The 21,309-nt window shown below is 36.1% G+C and overlaps 2 protein-coding genes across 18 annotated transcripts in view; one reads left to right on the forward strand and one right to left on the reverse strand.

The window, feature by feature from the left end:
* The window catches only part of Mbd5 (methyl-CpG binding domain protein 5), a 377,887-nt gene extending 374,657 nt beyond the window's left edge, over positions 1-3,230 (reverse strand). For 8 of the 11 annotated variants that reach the window (XM_085834930.1, XM_085834928.1, XM_085834921.1 and 5 more), the window contains exon 1: positions 2,490-2,586. The gene's annotated coding sequence lies outside the window, so the exon portion shown is untranslated. Of the gene's footprint in view, positions 1-2,489; positions 2,587-3,122 lie in introns of those variants that run through there. The other 3 variants (XM_029474046.2, XM_085834925.1, XM_085834920.1) reach the window with 2 other exon arrangements.
* The window catches only part of Orc4 (origin recognition complex subunit 4), a 47,315-nt gene continuing 28,403 nt past the window's right edge, over positions 2,398-21,309 (forward strand). The window contains exons 1-7 of one of the 7 annotated variants that reach the window (XM_085834932.1): positions 2,602-2,713; positions 12,546-12,613; positions 15,445-15,521; positions 16,120-16,210; positions 17,351-17,399; positions 19,300-19,372; positions 19,732-19,817. In XM_085834932.1, coding sequence (XP_085691058.1) covers positions 16,155-16,210; positions 17,351-17,399; positions 19,300-19,372; positions 19,732-19,817 — 264 coding nt within the window. In that variant the 5' untranslated portion in view covers positions 2,602-2,713; positions 12,546-12,613; positions 15,445-15,521; positions 16,120-16,154. Of the gene's footprint in view, positions 2,548-2,601; positions 2,714-3,401; positions 3,556-10,307; positions 10,455-12,545; positions 12,614-15,444; positions 15,522-16,119; positions 16,211-17,350; positions 17,400-19,299; positions 19,373-19,731; positions 19,818-21,309 lie in introns of those variants that run through there. The other 6 variants (XM_085834931.1, XM_029474054.2, XM_021182675.3 and 3 more) reach the window with 6 other exon arrangements.

Genomic DNA, 21,309 nt, shown 5'->3' on the forward strand with positions numbered 1-21,309 from the left:
AAATAAATGAATAAAATAACAACAGCAACAAAAACAAACAAACAAAAAACCAACCATGGAATCCTTCAATTCTTCAGTATTTCTAAATATCACAGCACATAAAGAGTTAGGTAATATGACCTCAAAGGTATTATCTAGGTGAAAGATTATCTTCCTAAAATATCAACAGTATTTAACACTCAGAATATAAGTCATACTAAAACTAGAATAAAAGGTTTTTAAGTCATGCCATTATCTCATTAACAGAAAATGCAGAGTCTTCTAACCAAAGTAGGGGTTATGTAGGAAACAGGTGAATAGGAGCGCTTCCAAAGGAACTAATGCAAGGTATGGTAGCACTGTAACCCCACTGCTCACACGGTTGAGGCAGGGTGGCATGTGCTCACGGACAGCCTCAGCTAAGTATCTGAGACCCTGTCTCAACAAAAAGGAAACACAAAGTAAGCACAGGCATTAAATTCAAGATTGAAATTTTTTACTTAGCTGCCTACTAGGCCAACACTCTCCCAACTGTCTATACAAGCTGCATACTTATAATTCTATCTGTTACATTATGGTTAGGAGTTTTGAAGAAGACAAGAAATCTGAGGTGGACCAGTAATAGTATTACTATGGGAGAAACAACTTGGGATTAGCACTGATTTCTGCTTCAGTGAAACAATCACATTTCAGAGAAAGGTGAAAAAAAGTGTTCAAATTCATAACAGAAATCAAAGAATAAGGACCATACTGATTACTGCTATAGTTCCCCACTCTCTGTGTAAATGTCTACTTTTATATATGGTTGGTAATTAAAATTTTACTAGACAAGTTCTACGTATGAAGTGCTTTTAGGTTACTAAAATATGCATATATCATGTTTTGGCTTTACAATCAAGCAAAAAATGTGAAACAAGAAAGGATCATCACAGTGTAATACTACGTCAAAGATCACATGCCAAATGTCTTTATAGATTTATTTCTTCAATCCTTTTTGCTGATTGAATGACTGCTTTTCTATTGCTGACATAAATTATGGAATCAAAAAAACCAATGCGGTTTTTATAAAGTGAGAGAGAAGCATACAGATAGAATATGAATGTGTGTATCCATTTTCAAAGAAGGCTAAAGAAATGGATAAATGAAACAAAATATTACCTCCTAATGTAAGCTGTAACTATGAGGCCTACAACAGAAATCTATTTTTAGTACTGCTGGAATAAAATTTGGCTCTCTATTTTGAAATATAGGTATAATATATAAATATAAATAAAATATAGCACTATAAAATGAAAGCCATAAGAATATATCATATAGGAATACAAAATAGTTATTTTTATCAAGACTGCTATTCTATAAATCTAAATCTAGATTTACCTTTCGATTGTAGCCATCTATAACAAACTACAACTTCATGATTTTTTTTAACTCATTAAAGTTTATTTTGGAAATTTATTTTGTTACATATGATGTGAACAATTTGTTCACAACAAAAATTGAGATGAAAACCTCTTCTCGATTTACAACAGTAAATAAATAATTCAGTTAAAACTGAAGTGATACCAATCCAGCAAAATATTGATGGGGAGATCTGGCCTTGTATGCAGCAAGAACAACATAAAGTTTTCAATGGGGATTACTCGTTCAGACAAGTTACAACGATTAGAGGGGGAAAAGTTAGTTATGAAATATCTAATATTTCCATGTTGTGGAAAATAAATACCAGAAAGGTGTGTGGGAAAAGAGAATACCAATGGCATTTAAACTTTAAGCATTTTAAGCTTTAAATATATAGTCAAAATGAAGCAAATATTTTTTACAAAAAAAAAAAAAGAGAGAGAGAGAGAGAGAGACAAGTGTAAAATCCAACCAAAGGCCTTATGAACTAAAATTTGAAATTCGCTATGCAATTCAGACAAAATGAAAAATGGAGAAGCTAAACACCTAACGTAAAACCAGTCAAGTCTTTCAACACTAAAGTCAATATCCAAGCCACAGACAGAAGCAAAGAGAGAGAAACACTCAGGTCTACAACTGGTTAAAGCAGTTCCAGCACAATTCAGATCCCGACATTTTCCCACTCAGAAACAAATGCAGGCAGCTTTTCCTGAGGAAAGAGGGGGAAAAAAAAATCTCTCCAAACGTAATTTTTTAAGTGACATCCAGAAAGTATGCCTCTTTTCTGTCTCTTTCCCTGGCGCCTCATTGGAGGAAGGAGGGGGTTGTTTTTGTATTCTCCCCCAGTGAAGCAAGACACAATCAGATGTTAGCTGGAGAAAGCACTTTTGACAACAGCAAATAAAAATAAAAGTGTCCTTCCTTCCCTGACAGGGTGGACACCCCACCTCACACACCCCTCCTCACTCCGGCCCCTCCTTCACTCCCCCCCCCCCAGCACCACCCCCTCCTCACCCCGGAGCTCCACTGCGTATGAGGTTTGGTGCTACTGCTGCCCCGGAGTGAAAGTCAGAGCCAGAGGAAGGCAATGGAGCCCCCACAGACACACTTACCTTTCCTGCCCCCCACTTTTGAGTGCCTTCCCTGGAGCTGTGGAGGATGACACAAAGGGTAATAAAGGGGGGGAGTGGAGGAGGAGGAGGCGAAGGAGGAGGAGGAGAGCTGGGGAAGTGGCTGCTCCCGGTGTAGGGAGATGTCTTCAGCCAGGGCCAAGCAGCAGCAGCAACAGCAGCAGCAGCAGCAGTAGCAGCAGCAGCAGCAGCAGCAGCAGCCAAGGGTCTGTGTTGCTAAGAGGCTTTTGGTCTCTTTCTCTCCTTCTCTCCCGGCCACAGAGAAGGAGGGTGGAGGGGGCTCTGGAAGCAGGCGTGTGGAGGGCTGAGCGGGTAGGAGTCGTGGATGGGGGTTTTTCTAAGAAGAAGAAACTCCTCTCCTCTCTCGGGCTCAATTCCCCCACTCGGGGCTCAGAGCTGGAGGGTGGGGGAGGAACTCAGCCGCCTTCCCCCCACCCCCCCTCAATTCAAGGTTGAAGTGGGGTAAAATTAGTGTCCTGTCCCTTTAAAAATAGAAATAAAAGGTGCCCCCCCTCTGCCACTGCCTCTCTCTTCATCATCAGCTGCTGCTGCTGCTGGGGTCTCTCTGCTTGGGGGGGAGGGGGGGCTCAGGGAGACGAGACGGGAGGCACTCACTGCGCATGTCCCGTTCTGACGGGAGGCTGGTTGGTGGACGGCAAGGAGGAGGGGGAGGGGAGGAAATGAGATGGTTTTCCCAGAAGGCTCCAAGGCGCTGGCGACCCGGAAGACATTGTAAGCAGGGGGTAGCGGGGCGGGGGCGGGAAGAGGGAGGAAGTTGCTACTCTTGAGCAGCCCCAGCTGCCTCCTCCCTCCTCTGGGAGAGCGGAGGGACGGAAGTAGGCGGGGACCGACCCGAAAGCAGGTCACGTGGTGGGGCGGGGCCGGGGCGGGGCCGCCGAGGCGGGCCTGTCGCCGCGCATGCTGGGAGTTGCTGTGCGCGCCGGGCTGCGGTAGGTGCAGCTGGGATGAGAAGGTGGTGAACATCCTTTGGTCCTCACCGACGGCGGCGGCCGGCTTTGCCCGATTTAGGCAGGCTTGACTGGGAGAGGTAAGGCTGGTTTCGTAGGCGAGGTGAGGGCCGCAGTGGCCACGGGCGGGTGGACAATCTGAGGGGAGTGGGAGGCTCGTGCAGGCCCGGTAGGCCTAAAGCAGGAGGCCTGCGCCTGGCTCTCGGCTTCCCCGAGCTGCTGTGGACGAAGCGGGCACAGAGCTCAGCAGAGACGGGCTACAGAAGGCTTTTGGTTGAGGAACATGATTGGGCAGTGTTGAGAGATCGGGTTTTCTGCAGAGAGAGAAGCACTACCTGCTTTAGAGCGTGCGACCTATTTGGAAAAACCAAACCAGATGTGTGCCTTTTGATCAGCTTCTACGGTAGCCTTGCTCATACTGGCTATGGACACATCCTGCCTTCCTGACTTTTCTGTTTTCCTTGGGATTTTGGAGAAGCTGTAGGCATGTAGGCAAGGAACGGGCAGGAAAGGTCTGAGTGAGGGCTCCCTGCATGTTCTCTGCCTTAATGCTGCAAACACAAAAGACTGCCCGTTTGAGGATGCTTGGGATTGTGCGGTCTTTCATACCGAGTTTTGTCACTAAAAAAGAAAAGCCTTGAAATATTCTTTTCTTGTGGAGTTAAAGAGAAAGCTTTTTATCTTGGTGTTTCTTTTTTTATAGTGAAATAACGGCTTCTTTTCCATTTTAACTTTCTTCGTTAGTCTTTTAGCTGGTTTTTGTCAAGATACATTGGAGGATTATTACCTCGTCTTTAATAATCCAAGTTACATAAAAAATTCAAAATCGAAGATCTTCGCACTTACTTTTACTTGGTCTTAACAATTTTAGTTCTGCTCAGTAGGAGTCAGTCTGTTAAAGTTACACATTTTCCAAATTGTTCTTGGTGCAAGTCTATACAGTACGCTCTTTAATGTATCCATTGCACGGTGCTTTTTTTCCCCCTTCGTCCTAGGGAGGTAATTATGTCAGATGGGCTCAAAACAAAACTCCAGTACCCTTAAATTTTATTAGAAAACCAAATCTCAATCTTGTTATAGAAAACTATTATGGCCTAGGTAAAACTTTTAAGTCCTGTTTTGTGTAAGGGCCTAAATGTGTGGGAAACTGCACATAACACAGATGTAGGGAACGACTTTAGCATACATCACTTGTAACCACTATGAATCAAGAACCAAAACATGGGTAGCAGCTGGCAGGCACAGGCCCACAAATTCCTTCCAGGCCGCTCTTCCTCTGGTGCCACCTTACTATTATCTTGATTCTTGTGATTCACTGCTTTTCTTTTAGTAAAAACGTATGTCAGCGTTTCTAAACAAATTCTCAATTGGCCTCTTTTTATCTGCTTGTAGGTAGGTCCGTCCCTATTAAGTCGGACCCTTTATTTGCTTGGCTGAGATTTGACCCTGTTAATACATTTTGCTGTAATTTATATATTTTCGTTGTAGTGTAAGAGTTTCTAAGAAATAAGCACTGTTTTTTTTTTTAACTAAGCCACCATTAGTCTAAATGGACTTTGACTTGTATTCATTTCTTTACTACTAAATGATCTACATAGCTACATAATAATGATCTGAGTAGCTACATAATTTTTATATGAATATAGCTATGTATTTTTATGAGTTGTATGTGGCTGTCTTCATTCAGTGTCACCAAACATTTAGACTGGTATGCTGTCTTATCCCCCGGCCTCAGGTGTGAGTGATCCTTATTTGTACCATCTCACCAACAACTAACTTTTAATTTTGCCAATCTGATGAGTGTAGTTTTATAATTTGCTCTGTGTTGAGTAAAGTTCTGTACTGGTGATATTGACTGTTTTCAGAAACTTACTGGCAGTTTGAATTTATTCATTCAGAAATTGTCTTTTAAATCATCCTTTTAAGTCTTTTGTATAGTTTCTTTTTCTATTTTGCTGTTTTCCACAAGGATTTATAGCATTGTGGCAGATAGATAATCTGTTCTTGTAGTAGTACTTTCTTAGTACTTTCTTTTCTTTTTTTTTTTTTTTTTTTTTTCTTTTCGTTTTTTCGAGACAGGGTTTCTCTGTGTAGCCCTGGCTGTCCTGGAACTCACTTTGTAGACCAGGCTGGCCTCGAACTCAGAAAGCCGCCTGCCTCTGCCTCCCAAGTGCTGGGACTAAAGGCGTGCGACACCACCACCCAACTTAGTGTTTCTTTCTTAATTTATATGTTGTTATTGTTTCTTGAACTTTCTATTTAGCTTTAACTCCAGGACATAGGGCTTCAACTTGTGCTAGACAGTATAATTGCCACCAGCCCCATGTGACTTTTGAGCACTTGAAATGTATTGTTATAGGTAGTTTGACTTACCGTAGGAATTTTATTTTAGTCTTTTGTTGTTTCATTTTATATTTGACAAGTGTGTAAAACACCTCAGCTTCTCATTATATTTGCTTGTTAAAATTTTAACTACTTTCACTTTTTTGCTTTATTAAGTATACTAGAAAATGTTAAATTAATTAGGATTTACATTTATGTTGGACAGCAATATTAACTATAAATATTGACATAGATATTTCTACATCTTGGCCACTTTCTTCTGATTAATGTCTTGCATTTCTAACTGTCTTTTTGGCATCCTTTTCCTTTTCTTAGGATAGTCTGCAGAAGTTCCTTAATGTATTTAACCAGTTCTCTTATTTCTTTGCTTCAAAGCTCTTGTTTTGCCTTCAGTTCTGAGGAATTATGGTTTCTTACAGCTTTGTGGATAGTTTTCAACACTTTGAGGATAACATTCTATTTGGTTTTTTTTTAGCTTCTCTTATTAATTTGCAGAAATTCCCTCTAAATCTAATTCCTGTTGCATTTAACGAGAATCTTTTTTTTTTTAATACTTTGTTAGCTATGGTTTGTCTGCTTTTTTACTCTGATGAGGGGGGAGGTGGAATTCTTGGTCATGCTTTAGAGTCCTTCTGGATTGTTGTATCAGCATATCATTGTCTTTAAAAAACATAGAAGGAAGTGTTTGTACTTACCTCCTCTAATTAAACCTTCACTTTCATTGTTGATTCAAAGAATTCAAGGTTATAAATTTTTTTGAGTGTGTTTTTGCTGACTTATAATATGTACTTATTTCTCAGGGGAGTGCAGCAGTTATATCCTTTAGGAAATTAGAGGAATAGGTAGGTATGGGATAATGGTGTTTTTGAGAAATAACACTTTACTAGGAAAGATTCCTAGGGTTACTATCAGTCATAAATCGTCTATCTAAATCTTGGATTCCTTACTATAGACATAACATTTTACAAGACTTAAAAATATGTTAAAATCTTGCCATTTTCCCTTATCCTCATTAGGTTGCCCTTAATTTCTCAAGGTAAGCTGGGTAGTTTCTGAGTACCCATTTTGGTGGACCTTGAGCTGTGGTGTTGTACCATAATCCAGCAAAGCCTCAGTTGACTCATCCTTTTTATTAGGCAGAAATGACTGGATGGAGCTTTTCTCTGACTCTCTTCTTTCTAGATCCATGTAATTTTAGATTGCTTTATATCTCTTATTGTCAAGTGTGTGCACATGTCTGTGTTTTGGCTTCAGCAAGATGATCTGTCCAGTTTGCCTTAACCATAACTTTAAACCTCATATACTCTTTTTGTTGTTGCTTTAAATGAAATAAGTTCATGATTTTTGTGAATATGTGGCAAGGATATGTTGACCAGTAGCAGTTGTTTAGGACTAGAAATTACAGAAATACTCAATAGCTATCTATCCAAAAGTAAGGTATCAGTGAGAGAATAGGCGTGCTCTGGTTTTTGGTTTTTCTTTTAGCATCCTTAACCACCTATGTCAGTAAAAATATAAAATTAGTTTGGCTTTTTTAGTATATGTAAACAAATATATTGTATATATGTAAACAGATTATATATTGTATTTTACTTTTCTTTTGCTGCCAAGATTTAACTTCATTGGTACATTAAGCTATAATTCATCCATTTTCGTTACCATATTACTGATATCTCTTACATTCATATATAGTGAAAAGATATATAAAAGGCTAAGATATTTGTATTAAAAGCTACATCTACATCATCTTTAATAATTATTCCTAAAATTGAAAAAGCAATATTATTTGAAGCTTAATAGTAGAAGAATTAGATAAAATAACTGAAAGATGTTCTGAGACAGGAAACTGACAAGTACTTGACCCAATATTATAACCTTCCTGGGCTAAGCAAAATGCCAAGTAAAGAACAAAATATTTTAGTCTCAACTGTAACAAAGAGTAGTGAGGTGGTTTTAAATATAAACCATGTAGAAGTACATCTTCTTTTGTTTGTGTGTTTTGCTTTTTTGTTGGTTTTTTAAGACAAGATTTTCTTATGTAGTTCCAGGCTATTTATAGACTCCCTGTGTTGCCTAGGCTGGCCTTGAATTTACCATGAATCTCTTGGCTTTAAAGTCTAAAATACAAAATTAAAGCTTGAACTACCATAAAAAGTAGTGATTTTTACCTTTGAAATTATTGCCTTATAACAAAAACAAAGTGTTTCAAAATATTTTGTCGTTTTAATATCTAAAATGTCTTCTTGTACCCCAGAGGTAAATTTGATTAGAGTAAGTTCCTACATTCCTGCTAATAAACACTGTCCAATCTTCTCTACTATTGACCTAGTTTCTAGTATGAACTCTTGCCTTAGTAAGTTGTATTTGTTTAAGTCCAGAATTGACAATGAAATTGTCTTTGTATTATATATTCTGAGGAAAAAAAAATCTCTTGTGACTGTCCCCTATTAACTTTCCTCAGACATCGGACAGCCATTGATATGTTGTCAATGTTTCTGAAGCTTTGCCTCTTTTGTCATTTATAGAGTTGAATAATACGTTCTTCTTTCACTTAGGAGTAGCTATCTAAAGTTTATTCCTGGCTTTTCATGGCTTCATGGCTTTATAGCACAGAAATAATCATTGCAGGGCTATACCAGTTTATCCATTCTATCAAAGAACATACTGCTTCTAAATTTCCATGATAACTAATAAAAATTCTCGGTGGGTATGGTAACATGTAGTTTTAATCACAGCTGTACAGGTACTTATGTATTAAATAACTTGAATTTGGGAGTTCCAAATGAGTATCAATCTCAAAGAAAATAAATACAGCCGTAAGTTTCTTATTGCTGTTGTAAAATTGTCTAACAAAAGCACATACACTCAGCTTCAGGTTCTAGTCTTATCATGACAAGAAAGTTTCAGTCAGCAGCAGTGACTTGAGAAGTCAGATTCCATCCACTCTCAGAAGCAAGAACCAGTGAATTAATAATGCAATGTTGCTAGGGTTCAGCGCTTTTTATACTTGAACAGATCAAGAACGCCAAGCCCAAAGAATTATCTCTCTCACACTGGTGGGTGTGGCTGTTAGCATGAACGTGAGCACATTTACATATGCACTTGACATGTGTGCAAATGTGAATATATTTTAATTTGGAAATTAGGTTTATTATAGGAAAGCAATAGCATTGCATATTTTTTATGCATAAACAACATAATAGGGATTATGTGATGTTTAAGGATTTTATACATAGACAGTCATAATATCTGTGAAACAAGACCATTTTTTCCCGTTATATCTGTGTCTTTGACTTTTCTTACCTAACATTTTATAAGACTTACTATACCATTTGAAGTGTAAAAGTGCCACTTCCTGGGTCAAGTGTATTCAAACGACCACACTAGCTCTAGATATTTTTCTTAATATTTATTTACAATGTCGAAAAATATTCTTGTCCTACTTTGCTATATTTTTTTTTAAAAATCAAGGATCAGTGTTGTATTTTGTTGAATGGGAGTTTTGCGCACTTGTTTACAAGCATTTAATATTTCCTTCTTTAATACTAGAGGATTACATTTGGTGTCTCACAAGACTTGGTATGGGTTGGAGGCCTGACAGCAAGCAAATCTATAGTAGATTTTATGTTTATCAAGTTCAGATTTAGGATGTTTGCCAAAAAACAGATAAAAAAAGCTAAAAGTTCTTGTGTCTTTGCTCTTGTTCCTATAAAGTTTTGCTTGGGTTTGTTTTTTTTGGGGGGTGATGTGGGGGGAGTTTAAATAAGAACTTCAACTGGTAATGGAACCTGCTTAAATGTATGGAGGTAGGGAAACATTCTATATTCCTATCATTAGATCTCAAGTTTTGTATTTGTCCCAGAACTACCTAGTAGAGGCTACTGAAGTTGGTTGGTTGTCTTCCTGGCAATTAGGCTTTCTGATAAAGTTCTAGTTAAATACTGTTAAAGTACTTTTTTCTGAAGACAAGTCCTGTTAAGAACTGCAACATATTCTGTGATTATGTTACTTCTAGAGAATATGCCTGCCACAGAAAGGTAGTTTTTCTGAGTGATATTAGTAGAATTCCTGAAGATTAGTTTAAGAAAGTGCTTAGACTTCTAAAGTGTAAGGCTTGGTTTTTCTGTAAGTTTTCTTGTTTGTTTGTTTGTTTGGTTGGTTGGTTGGTTTCGTTTCGTTTCGTTTTGGTTTTCAAGACAGTTTCTCTGTAGCCTTGGCTGTCATGGAACTCCTTTTGTAGATCAGGCTATCTTCAAGTTCAGGGATCCACCTGCTTCAATCTATCTAGTGCTGAAAGTAAGGTATGCACCACCATGTCTGGCTAACCTCTTTGCACCAAGAGCATTCAGGCAGTGACCTGAAACCATCTTTATTCCAGTTTCTGCTCTTGCTCTATTACATTGAAATCCTAAATATCTGCCAGTGTTTCTCCATGTAGGAAGAAATTGTTTAACTTGTTACCTTAGTATTCTTGCACTAACAGTTGTTTTCAATGTATTTGCAGAGTTATTGAGCTATGCTGGTCATTGACACATTTCAGAGGTGTCATGTAGAACTGTTGGTTGTTCCCTCCTTTTGAAGCTTGCATGGCACCTTCCGGTACTATGAATGCTAGTCCCTAGGGAGAGGCATTCAGGTCAGTTCAGACTCAGAAATCTCTGGGCCCTGTTTCTTCATCAGGTCTCCTGCTGTCACCAAGAAAAACAGCAGTAGGATGTTTGTTTTGGGAATCTCCTAGACAGCCCTGGCCAATAATTCAAAAGAGGATTTCTCTTGTCTGCTGTTGGGGTTTTCATTAGATGATCTTTGGCTCTTGGGAGTACTGTCAGCACAGTTAAAAAATTTTAACCAAGCACGTGAAAGAGTTGTATAATAAGATACCGATGAAAGAAATTGAAAAAGAAAGAGACCAGAAGACCACAGGATCTTCATGCTCATAGATTGTTAAGATTATGATAGTGAATATTGCTTTTCTACCCAAAGCCATCTACAGATTCAACACAATCCTCATCCAAATTCTAACACAATTCTTCACTGAAATTGAATTAACAATTTTCTGCCTCATGGAAGTGCATACACTCTCCTTCAGACAGGATAGCCAAAACAATCCTGAATTTAAAAAAAGAATGCTAAGGTATATCGCATTCAGGTAGTGATATTGGCTTGAAAGCATACACATTGACAAATGGAGTCAAATTTGAGACCCACATCTAAGTACGTACAACTATAGACTTATTTTCTGGAATAATACAACATTGGAGAAAACACAACATAGCAGTAAGCTATGCTGGATGTAGAATAATGCAAATAGATCCATATTTATCAACACAAACAGAACTCAACCCCAAATGGATCAAGGACCCCAGCATAAGACCAGACAACCCTGATTCTGATTGAATTATTTGGCCACAGGGATTGACTTTCTGAGCAGGATACCAATAATATTAGCATACGTGCTAAGACTAACACACTATCCCTACGTGTCTAGTAGAACTTATATCTAATTGGACTTAGGACACAAATTATTTTAGCTTGTTTCACTCACTGAAACCTTTTCTTTCTACTTGAACTATTTTAGGTAGTTTTGGTGGGTACAGTATATAAGACGGCATCCAAAGTCTTCTGGCTTTAAAGGTTTCCGTTGATAAATCAGCTATTGTTGTGATACATTTCCATCATAATTAACATGTGGTTGTCTTGATTTGTTTCTTACTGCTTTCAGTACTCTCTTTGTTCTGTTTAATGTTTTAACCATAATATGCCATAAGGACCTCTTTTCTAGTATTATTTGGTGTTCTGTATACTTCTTGTGTCTGAATATCTTTCCTTAATTTGGGGAGATTTTCTTTAATCTTTTTTGTTTGTTTGTTTGTTTGTTTTTAGACCTGAATTATTTTGATTTTGAGTTCTCTTTTATCTATGTCTGTAATTTAAGATTAGATCTTTTCATGGTGTTCCACTGTTCTTGTGTGGTGTCAACATTCCCCAACCCCCTCATTTTCTTTGCCTGAATCGTTCAAGCCTTAAATTCTGATAATTCTGTGTTTTCCTGTTCTATTGTACTAGAAAGACTTTCCCTGGGTTTTCTACTTGGCTATTAAGTTTTTCATTTCCATCTTTCTCTTTGCTGAATTCCTGGGTTCTTTGTCATTTCGTTCACCCATATACTGTGTTTTCTTGAACTAAGCTATTAATTAAACCTTATTGTGTAGGTTGTGGTGGTCTTGCATAGAACAAAAATGGAAGATGTACTGTAAAGAATGATTCCAGCTGGATGGATGGGTAGGAGAAACATTTTGTATAAAAGAAAAATATTAGCCGGGCGTTGGTGGCGCACGCCTTTAATCCCAGCACTCGGGAGGCAGAGGCAGGTGGATTTCTGAGTTCGAGGCCAGCCTGGTCTACAGAGTGAGCGCCAGGACAGCCAGGGCTACATAGAGAAACCCTGTCTCGAAAAACCAAAAAAAAAAAAAAAAGAAAAAAAAGAAAAATATTTGAGTTGTTCATTTATGGAGAAGGGGGGAGGAGGAGTAATCAGGAAAGCCATATGAATGAGAGTGCCAAGTAAGCTTGTTCATGAACAAATAAAAGCAGTTGTAGGTTTGTCATTTGAAAATTTTAGACATTTTTTATATTTAAGAACTTGTATTTGACTCTGTAAATGTAGTTTTTAAATTATCTTTTAAAACAGAATTTTATATTTTATTCACCCTATTTTCTTTTTTAGGATTTGAATTAATCGACATGAGCAGTCGTAAAACCAAGAATAATGTACATGCAGAGTGTCTTTCGCAGGTTAGTATGTATGTTCCTGAATCTAAAAGCCTGCTTCTTAATCTCAAAATCTTGCTAAAGGTGATCAGAAAAATGATCATCTTTTTAATCTGATTTTTTTCTTAGCACTTTTCTAGTGGAGATAGCGTTACAAGTTGTAAAAATCAATGGGTAGAAACAAATCTCTCTAAATTGTAAAATTAAATGTGAAATGGTACATTCTGTTTTTACTATTAAAGTTATTGAAGGCTTCTGTTCCGTTAACTTGTTGATTTCTGGGGGTGCTGTGTAACTTCACTCCTTTTATTTGGATAGTTGAATCCTAACCTTTACTTTGTCTTTCCAAAATAATCTGTTTTAAATTTAGTTAAATATTAACATACAAGGCTTGCACCCCTTCTATTAAATATATTCTTTCTTTCTTTCTTTTTTTTTGTTTGTTTGTTTTTTTCTCTGTGTAGCCCTGGCTGTCCTGGAACTCAATCTGTAGACCAGGCTGGCCTCGAACTCAGAAATTTGCCTGCCTTTGCCTCCTGAGTGCTGGGATTAAAGGTATCCACCACCACACCTGGCCTATTAAATATATTAAGTATTTTTATTCTTTTAGATGCTGTTGTATGTGAACTATTTTCTTAATTTCGTCTTTGTTTCGGTCATTGTTTATAGAAATATAGTTAATACTAATATAATAGCATCTCACTGAGCTCATTAGTTATTATTGTTTTTTAGTTTATTTTGGAATGTTTTATGTTCAATGTTGTGTCATCTTTAGAAATTTTATTTTCTCTTTTCAGTTTGAATATGCTTGCTTCTTTCTCTCTCTTTCTTTCTTTCCTTCCTTCCTTCCTCCCTTCCTTCCTTCCTTCCTTTCTTATTTTTCTTTAAGGAGAGCCATGGCAGTGGAAAGTATAGTACTAGGAATATCCCCAGAGGTTAGAGCATGCTAGCATGCTAGAAAAATACTATTCTAAACTACAAGATTTGGATGGCAAAAGGAAAACAGACTGTCACTATACTTTGCTGATACCCTTTACCAATCGGAGCAAGTCTTTTTATATTTTTAGTTCGTTGAGGTTTTTAATATTAAATGTTTGTTATTATCTTAAGCATGCTAAGTGTGTAGATATGTGTGTTTTCCATATGAAGTCTACAATCTGATAGGGAATTGCCATGCTAATTCTACCCTAACTTGGATGTGCATTGACCTCAGCCACATTTACTTTTAAAAAGCAATGTTAAATTTGAAAGACTTAAACCCCCTTTTTTTTTCTTAAATACATGTATATGTGTTAGATATGTGTCTCCAGGCCAGTAGGGGTTGCTAAGTATCCTCCTCTGTCATTCTCCAAGATATTATTAAATGAGGTCTCTTGCTGGACATAGATCTTGCCAGTTGGCTAGACTGACTAGACAGCAAGCTCCATAGTCTCCTATGGTCTGGAGTTACTGGCATGAGCTTGTTGTGCCTGGCATTTTATGTAGGTGTTGAGAATCTGAACTTAGCTTCAGCACAGCAAACAATTTATCAACTGAGCTATCTGCTCAATCTTGACCTCATTTTTCTTTTTTAAGAAAAATTACTTCTTAAAAGAATAGGAGCTCTTTTTTTTTTTTTTTTTTTTTTTTTTTTTTTTTGTATGTAAAGTGGACGGTTCTTCCAATTAATATTATATTAACCTTGTGGATGATAGATATAATTCATTGACTCTTTAGATGTCTAAAAATCCATTTTAGTGATTAATGGGAATCAACTATTACTCATATAATTCCTATATTGTATTTTAGATAATACTGCTTTAATCTTCAAAATAGGCCTGACAGAAAAGTGTTAATTCTCTATTATTTAGATGTTTAGATCTGAAAAAGACTTGATCTTTTAATGTTGACTTAAATGACTCCTTTGGCACTAATTCCATTATTTGTGCTTCATCTACAATAATAAACATGAATCATTTACTTTATCCTTTTATACATGTTTTAAAAAAATAACCCTCACTATATCTTTGGTACTTTTAGACTCTGAAAGCTGTTGGTCTAGAAGCAGCAAAGAATGCTGCAGTCTTTATTCCAGCACATTTGTTCAGGTCTTAGACAGCTACCTAAGGAGTGTCCCTGAATGGTTACTCTAGTAGCACCAGGTCCAGAAAGGGAATAATGGTTTCAAGGTTTTTCTTTTTTAATTCATGTATTTATTTTTGCAATTATGCTGACAGAAACCAGGGCCTGATCATATATACTAGGCAGTATGTCTGTCATGGAACTACATCCCTGGGTCTAATTCGTTAATTTATAGACTAGTTAAATGTCATTTCTTACACATAATTAAATACTGGCTTGTAGATTGAACTAGTTTTGTTTTATAGTTTGTTATTTGAATTTATATTTCTGCCTTTTTTGCAGTGACTTTTAAGCCGTGAATAGTAACCTTGTAGTATTTCTGCGCTCAGAATCTAATGGATATTTAAAACTATACAAATCTCCAAGTTTCGTTTTCTGTGGAATCTTGACCTGTAGGGCAGGTGGTCCAGACTGATTGTTACTAGACAAGATGTTTTAGGAGTCTTAGTTTCTAGAGAGACTGTTGTTGCACTGGCACTGTTGCGTTAGATTGCATTGCCCGTGCACTGAAACAGCTTTTGAGTTGGTGATGTATAGAAGTAGTTCTGCCATTCACTGACGTGACATCTCATTATTTACCTGACACTAGATAAAAGAAGAATCTATTTTTATAACTGAGAAAAATGGTGCCAGAGCAGTTAGTATTTAATTCCTGGCTGCTACAAATAAGCTTTAACATTCACTTTTATTACATGTGTAATATTTTTATTACATCTGTTCTTCATGTTTATCAGGTACAAAGAATTTTACGTGAAAGATTTTGTCATCATAGTCCACATAGCAACCTATTTGGAGTGCAAGTACAATACAAGTAAGTCTAACATCAGCTCCTCTATGATAAGTTCATTTTCATTTCCTCTCTGAGTTTTGAAGAAGGCTAGTCATATACATTACCTTAAGTTATGATGAAGTTACGTCTTATATATAGAAACAATATTGTAAAACAGGAACTTAAGTACTTAATGTCTCATAATGTTATTGATAAGGACATATGGTCCCTAATACTTCTTTTGTGTTAATTATCTGCTATTATTGAAAGAATTCGGACATTCTGGTACTTAACACCTGGTAGCCAGCTCAGGTGATAAGGACCAAAGTGCTAGCAAAAATAATTCTCTCTAAGCCTAGAGGACCTAAAAGTTAGCTTAATTCTCCCTTATCTTCTCCCACTATGAGACTGAATGAATTCCCTCTTTCCTGGATTTCCTTTTCTGGTCTCTAGAGAATCTCTACCGGCTAATGTTCTTTTGTGTGTATTTTCTATATGTAGGAAAATTTAGATCCTTTGGGCTAGAGAGCCAAAAGGGTAAAATTAATATTGACTTTCAGGTTTAGCCTTTTAAAAGTATGACCCAATAAATTATTTCACCTTTTTTTATTATTATTTCTGCCTTTCCGTATCATTTTAGGCATTTGATTGAGCTACTCAAAAGAACTGCTATCTATGGAGAAAGCAATTCTGTACTCATTGTTGGACCACGAGGATCTGGAAAGACCACAGTAAAAGACTTAAGTTTCTCATATATCATTGCTTTAAAAGACATTTGAAGTTTTTTATATCAGATGGCACTAAAAATGTTTTTCATTTTATTATATTGCAGCATTCTTTGTTTTCTATTCCTTTTTAAATGACAAAATCCATGCAGGTATTCTACAAAGTTGGGTTGTGATATGGGAGTTGATCCTGCTTTTTATGTTCTCTGCTTGGTATATTGGCCTACACTGGGGCAGGGATTTCAATCCTCCCATCTATCTGCCACTGAGAGTATAAGGTCCGTGCTTCCATACGTGGGTCCTGAGGGTCCCAACTCAGGACCTCCCAGGTCATCATCATACAGTGATTCCCCACAAGCATTTTCCCCCTTTTTACAGTTTTCACAGTTTTACAATTTATTTTTAACCTTCAAACAAATCTTTCATATCAAGGTCATCAATATTTATGTCATATTTCTCTTTTTCTGACTTAGTTAATCTCAAAAAATTCTTCTCCCTCTCATCTGTTCCTTTTTACAATATACAAAACAAATACATCAACATTTGAATGTATTAGTATTAAATTCTAATGTGCTAAGTTGTATAAATTGTATTTTTCTAGTATTCTATAATAGCAAATTAATATTTTGTTCAGTCATATTAATATACCTTAAAAATAGTTAAGATAGTAAATTAAAACTGTTTCTATTTTTTAAAATAGTACATGTTGGTTCTATATTATGTAAGATGAAGAACTTTTATTTATATTACCATTTCCATTTAAAGAACATAACTTGGTAATTGACAACTTTATTACTGTTTCAAGAATTTATACATTTCTTATAAGATGTTTTACTCTAGCCTGCTTTGGTCCTCCTACTCACTTGGTATAATTACCAATTCTTTGCCATTTGTTGTTTAGTTTTTATAATTTTCTTTTGCTTTGATTTAGCAACTTTTTTCAATAGAAGGACTATGTAAAATACATTTGTGGTTTTGATTGTTTTCCTTAATGTATCTACTGCCCGGGGTTATAGGCTTCCTCACAGGTGTTTCTGTTTCTGTTTTTCCTCTCCTTAGAATTGCATGAATTTTGTTTTGTGGAGAAAATCCTGGAGTGAGATTTTGTTTAGTTTTTCTTTTTTCTTTTCTTTTTGCTGTATTTAGATTATATAAGTGGCTGAGCTACACAGAAGTCTCCGGTCCCTGTGGCTTAGTAGGACATTTTCTCTTTCTTTCTTTGTACCGTCTATCATAACAGTGTGCAAATCAAAGGAAGCAAGCTTGTGTGGAGGACCTCAGTGGAGGAGATAAAAAGTTTTACTAACGTCTATCCTTTAAAGGATTTGAAGGGTTTTCTAATGTGTGATTCATGAATTGAAACAAAATGGCTCCCAAGTAAAATATAAATGTCAGTGAAATGTAAGAAATAGGAGGCAGCAGACAATGCAATAGTTTTTAAAAATACGTTGAAAGTAGTGTTGTTAGGGAGAAAGTTTGTATGAGTCACAGATGTTCTCTTGTGATAGAATTGATCTGATTCAAAGATAGGGAAGCTCTGTCTTATCCCTTTTGGTTGCTTTTATTGTTTCTTCTCAGCTGGACTACTACAGAAGTCAGACAGTTGTACCCAGAGAGGTTCCTTTTTTATTTTATTTTTTTAAGAGAATCTAGATCAAGAGTACCTGTGTATAATTCCATGTCCTTAAAATCCACACATACCAAAGTTAAGTTCTATGTTTACTATCCTTTTGTGAAATCTGTCTACTCTCATTACTTATATGTACATCTAACATCTATTTTCCTGGACCACTTTTTTTTTTTTAATTTTATATCTTTTTTTTCCCACATTTTTTATTAGAGATTTTCTTCATTTACATTTCAAATGCTATCCCAAAAGTCCCCTATTCCCTCCCCCAGCCCTGCTTCCCTACCCACTCACTCCCACTTCTTGGCCCTGGCGTTCCCCTGTACTGAGGCATATAAAGTTAGCAAGACCAAGGGGCCTCCCTTCCCAATGATGGCCGACTAGGCCATCTTCTGCTACATATGCAGCTAGAGACACAAACTCTGGGGGTACTGGTTAGTTCATATTGTTGTTCCACCTATAGGGTTGCAGACCCCTTCAGCTCCTTGGGTACTTTCTCTGGCTCCTATATTGGGGGCCCTATATTCTATCCTATATATGACTGTGAGCATCCACTTCTGTATTTGCCAGGCACTGGCAAAGCCTCACAGGAAACAGCTATATCAGAGTCCCTTCAGCAAAATCTTGCTGGAGTATGCAATAGTGTCTTCTGAACAATTTTTGATGTGACTAAAAGTGTTTTACATTGCCCTTAATCTTCCTCATTTATAAATTTTATATTACAATGATACCTTCTCGGTATAAGTACATTTTCATAGTAATTATTATTGGTAATCTTACAATTTCATCTAACCTTTTACTGACTTTTGTATTGTTTTATGTTTTTGTTTTGTTTTGTTTTTTGTTTTCATTATTTGTTTGTGAAACAGTTTCATATAGTTCAGGTTGCGGGTCATTCTGACTCTTCAATTTCTCACTCTTTGCCTTCAGCTCCTCAGTGCTGGGATTACAGGCTAATTGCTGCTGTGTCCAGCTAAGTTTCATCACTATGCTTTTCTATTCATTTATTCATGAGTAAATACTTTATATTTTTCTTTTTAACTATTTACTATTTCTTATTTCATGACAATATGCAGACTATCAACAGTGTTGCATAAAATTGACATTGGAGGACAAACCTTTTACAACTATTTAGATTTATTTTTTTCTATAGCTTTTCACTGCTTTCAGTGGCACCTGGTAGAGAAATGTTACTGAATAGTAAAATATACTGAGTCATAAAGATTACAAAGGAAGGTTTTATGATTTTTTCCAATGTTTATTAAAAGTTTATATAAATTATTAAGATATTAAAGTTTCAGTTAGGCTTTGCCATTAGACTTAAACATAATGAATTGCATATATCTAAACCTTTTAGCTATAAAGTAATTTATTTGTTTATATTTATTCTCAACATTTATGATTTTAAGAAAGAATAGCTTCATTTTATCTTTTCCAAATTAAACATTTTACACATTTTTATATTTAGTTATTAAATCATGCTTTGAAAGAATTCATGGAAATAGAAGTGAGTGAAAATGTGTTACAAGTTCACTTAAATGGTGAGTATATCATTATTTTTCCATTAAGAAACAATGTGAACTAGTTTTGCATATGATGATAATAAATTCATTTGTGTTTTAAGTCTGTCTATATATTAAAAACTGTATGCCTGTTTAATGGCCTTTAGATATTAAAGGAAAGTGTATATGGTAAAAGTGTAAATTTTCAAATAGTTAAATAGTTTTTTTAATGCTTCTATGATTACCATATTTTTAGAAGAAGTAATATGAAATAGCAAACTGATATTCTTTCTAATTAAATTTTTAAAAGCATTAGAAAATATATTTACTTGGAAAATAATCTGTGTCAAATACTTGCTTCTTTTTATTTAAGCACCATTAATTGTACTCTGTTTTAGGACTCCTGCAGACAAATGAAAAAATTGCTCTGAAAGAGATCACAAGACAATTAAATCTAGACAATGTAGTTGGAGATAAAGTTTTTGTAAGTATCATTTCAGATATTTTATTTCTGGAAGGCTAGGAGAGTCATATTAGAAAGTTATATAATATATATGTTAGAAGTTGATGTAAGATTTTTGTTAGAATAAGACTTAATGTATGGTATATTTAGTCATCAAGCTTTTATTTAGTGGTTGTTTTATGTATTTTTATGACTATTTGTTTAAGTAAAAGTCTTTTTTAAATCAAGATTTATGAAGTAGCATGAACATATTAGATACTATTTTGAATTTAAAAATGGCATAGTGGACTGACTCTTTTGTTGCTAAGAGTTGATTCCCTGTTGGTGATACTAGGCTGTCGGATCAATGAATCTCTCAATATCAGGTTCTTTGACTAAGTATACTTACTTTGTGTATGTAACAAGATTATTCTAAACAAGGGACGCAAACATCCTCTTGATTCAATACTCTGTTGGATGCTAATGTGCTGTATGTATGAATATCTGTTACCTCATTTCCGTCACTTAGGGTATGCTGGTGTGTCTTGAAGTCTCAAAGTACCGATAGTGCTTCAGACTGTAGTGTTGGAAATGTCTCATTCAGCTGTTTACCTAACATAAATGACCTAAGGAAGACATGAGTAATCCATGTCCGAGACTCCATATGCAGATGAGACACACATTTCCCAAGTCTATTTTCTGTTTACTGCTGTTCCTGTAGTACTGTCTTTCCCACCTTACCACTCTTTGCTCTGTGCTGCAGTGATCTGAGCACAGCTATGCACACACACTTCTAGTATCTAGGAATTGCATTCTTTGAGTTAGCAACAAAAAGTTGAGCCAACTATATTTTCTCCTTTCCTGCTCTACAAACTGTTGAGAAATAAAGTCAGAATGTCCCTTTATTAATACCTATGTTCAACAAGAATTCCTATTAAAACTCTGTGTAGCTTTTAATTTCCAAATGATCTGGGGGGGTTAATTCTAATGTTCCTAGATGGATATATTAGTACTGTATTTGTATATATTCATGAAAGAGACAGTTGTATTACAATCTCATTCCAATCACAGCTATTGTGATTATCATGAAAGTCAGTCCTTTGTATATTTAGGTCCGATATCTGTATATGCAACCAATACCAAACTGAAGATATTCAAGAAAAATAAATGCATTTATGCTAAGCTTGAATAGACTGGTTTGTTTGTTTTTTGTTTTTTGGGGTTTTTTTGTTGTTGTTGTTTTCGAGTCAGGGTTTCTCTGTATAGTCCTGGCTGTCCTGGAACTCACTCTGTAGACCAGGCTGGCCTCGAACTCAGAAATCCACCTGCCTCTGCCTCCTGAGTGCTGGGATTAAAAGCGTGCGCCACCACGCCCGGCTTTGTATTTTGTTTTTACATATTTAAATAATACATTAGAAGAGCTAATAAATAATATCTAGATAATATTTTTAGGTTGCTTTCTGTTTCTATAATAAATATATTAATGAAAACTAATCTGGCGATAACAGGGTTAATAATCTGGCTCACTGTTCCA

This window comes from Mus caroli, unplaced genomic scaffold (genome assembly GCF_978045245.1).
Source record: "Mus caroli unplaced genomic scaffold, Mus_caroli_1 scaffold_2, whole genome shotgun sequence".
In the NCBI taxonomy this organism is placed as follows: domain Eukaryota; kingdom Metazoa; phylum Chordata; class Mammalia; order Rodentia; family Muridae; genus Mus; species Mus caroli.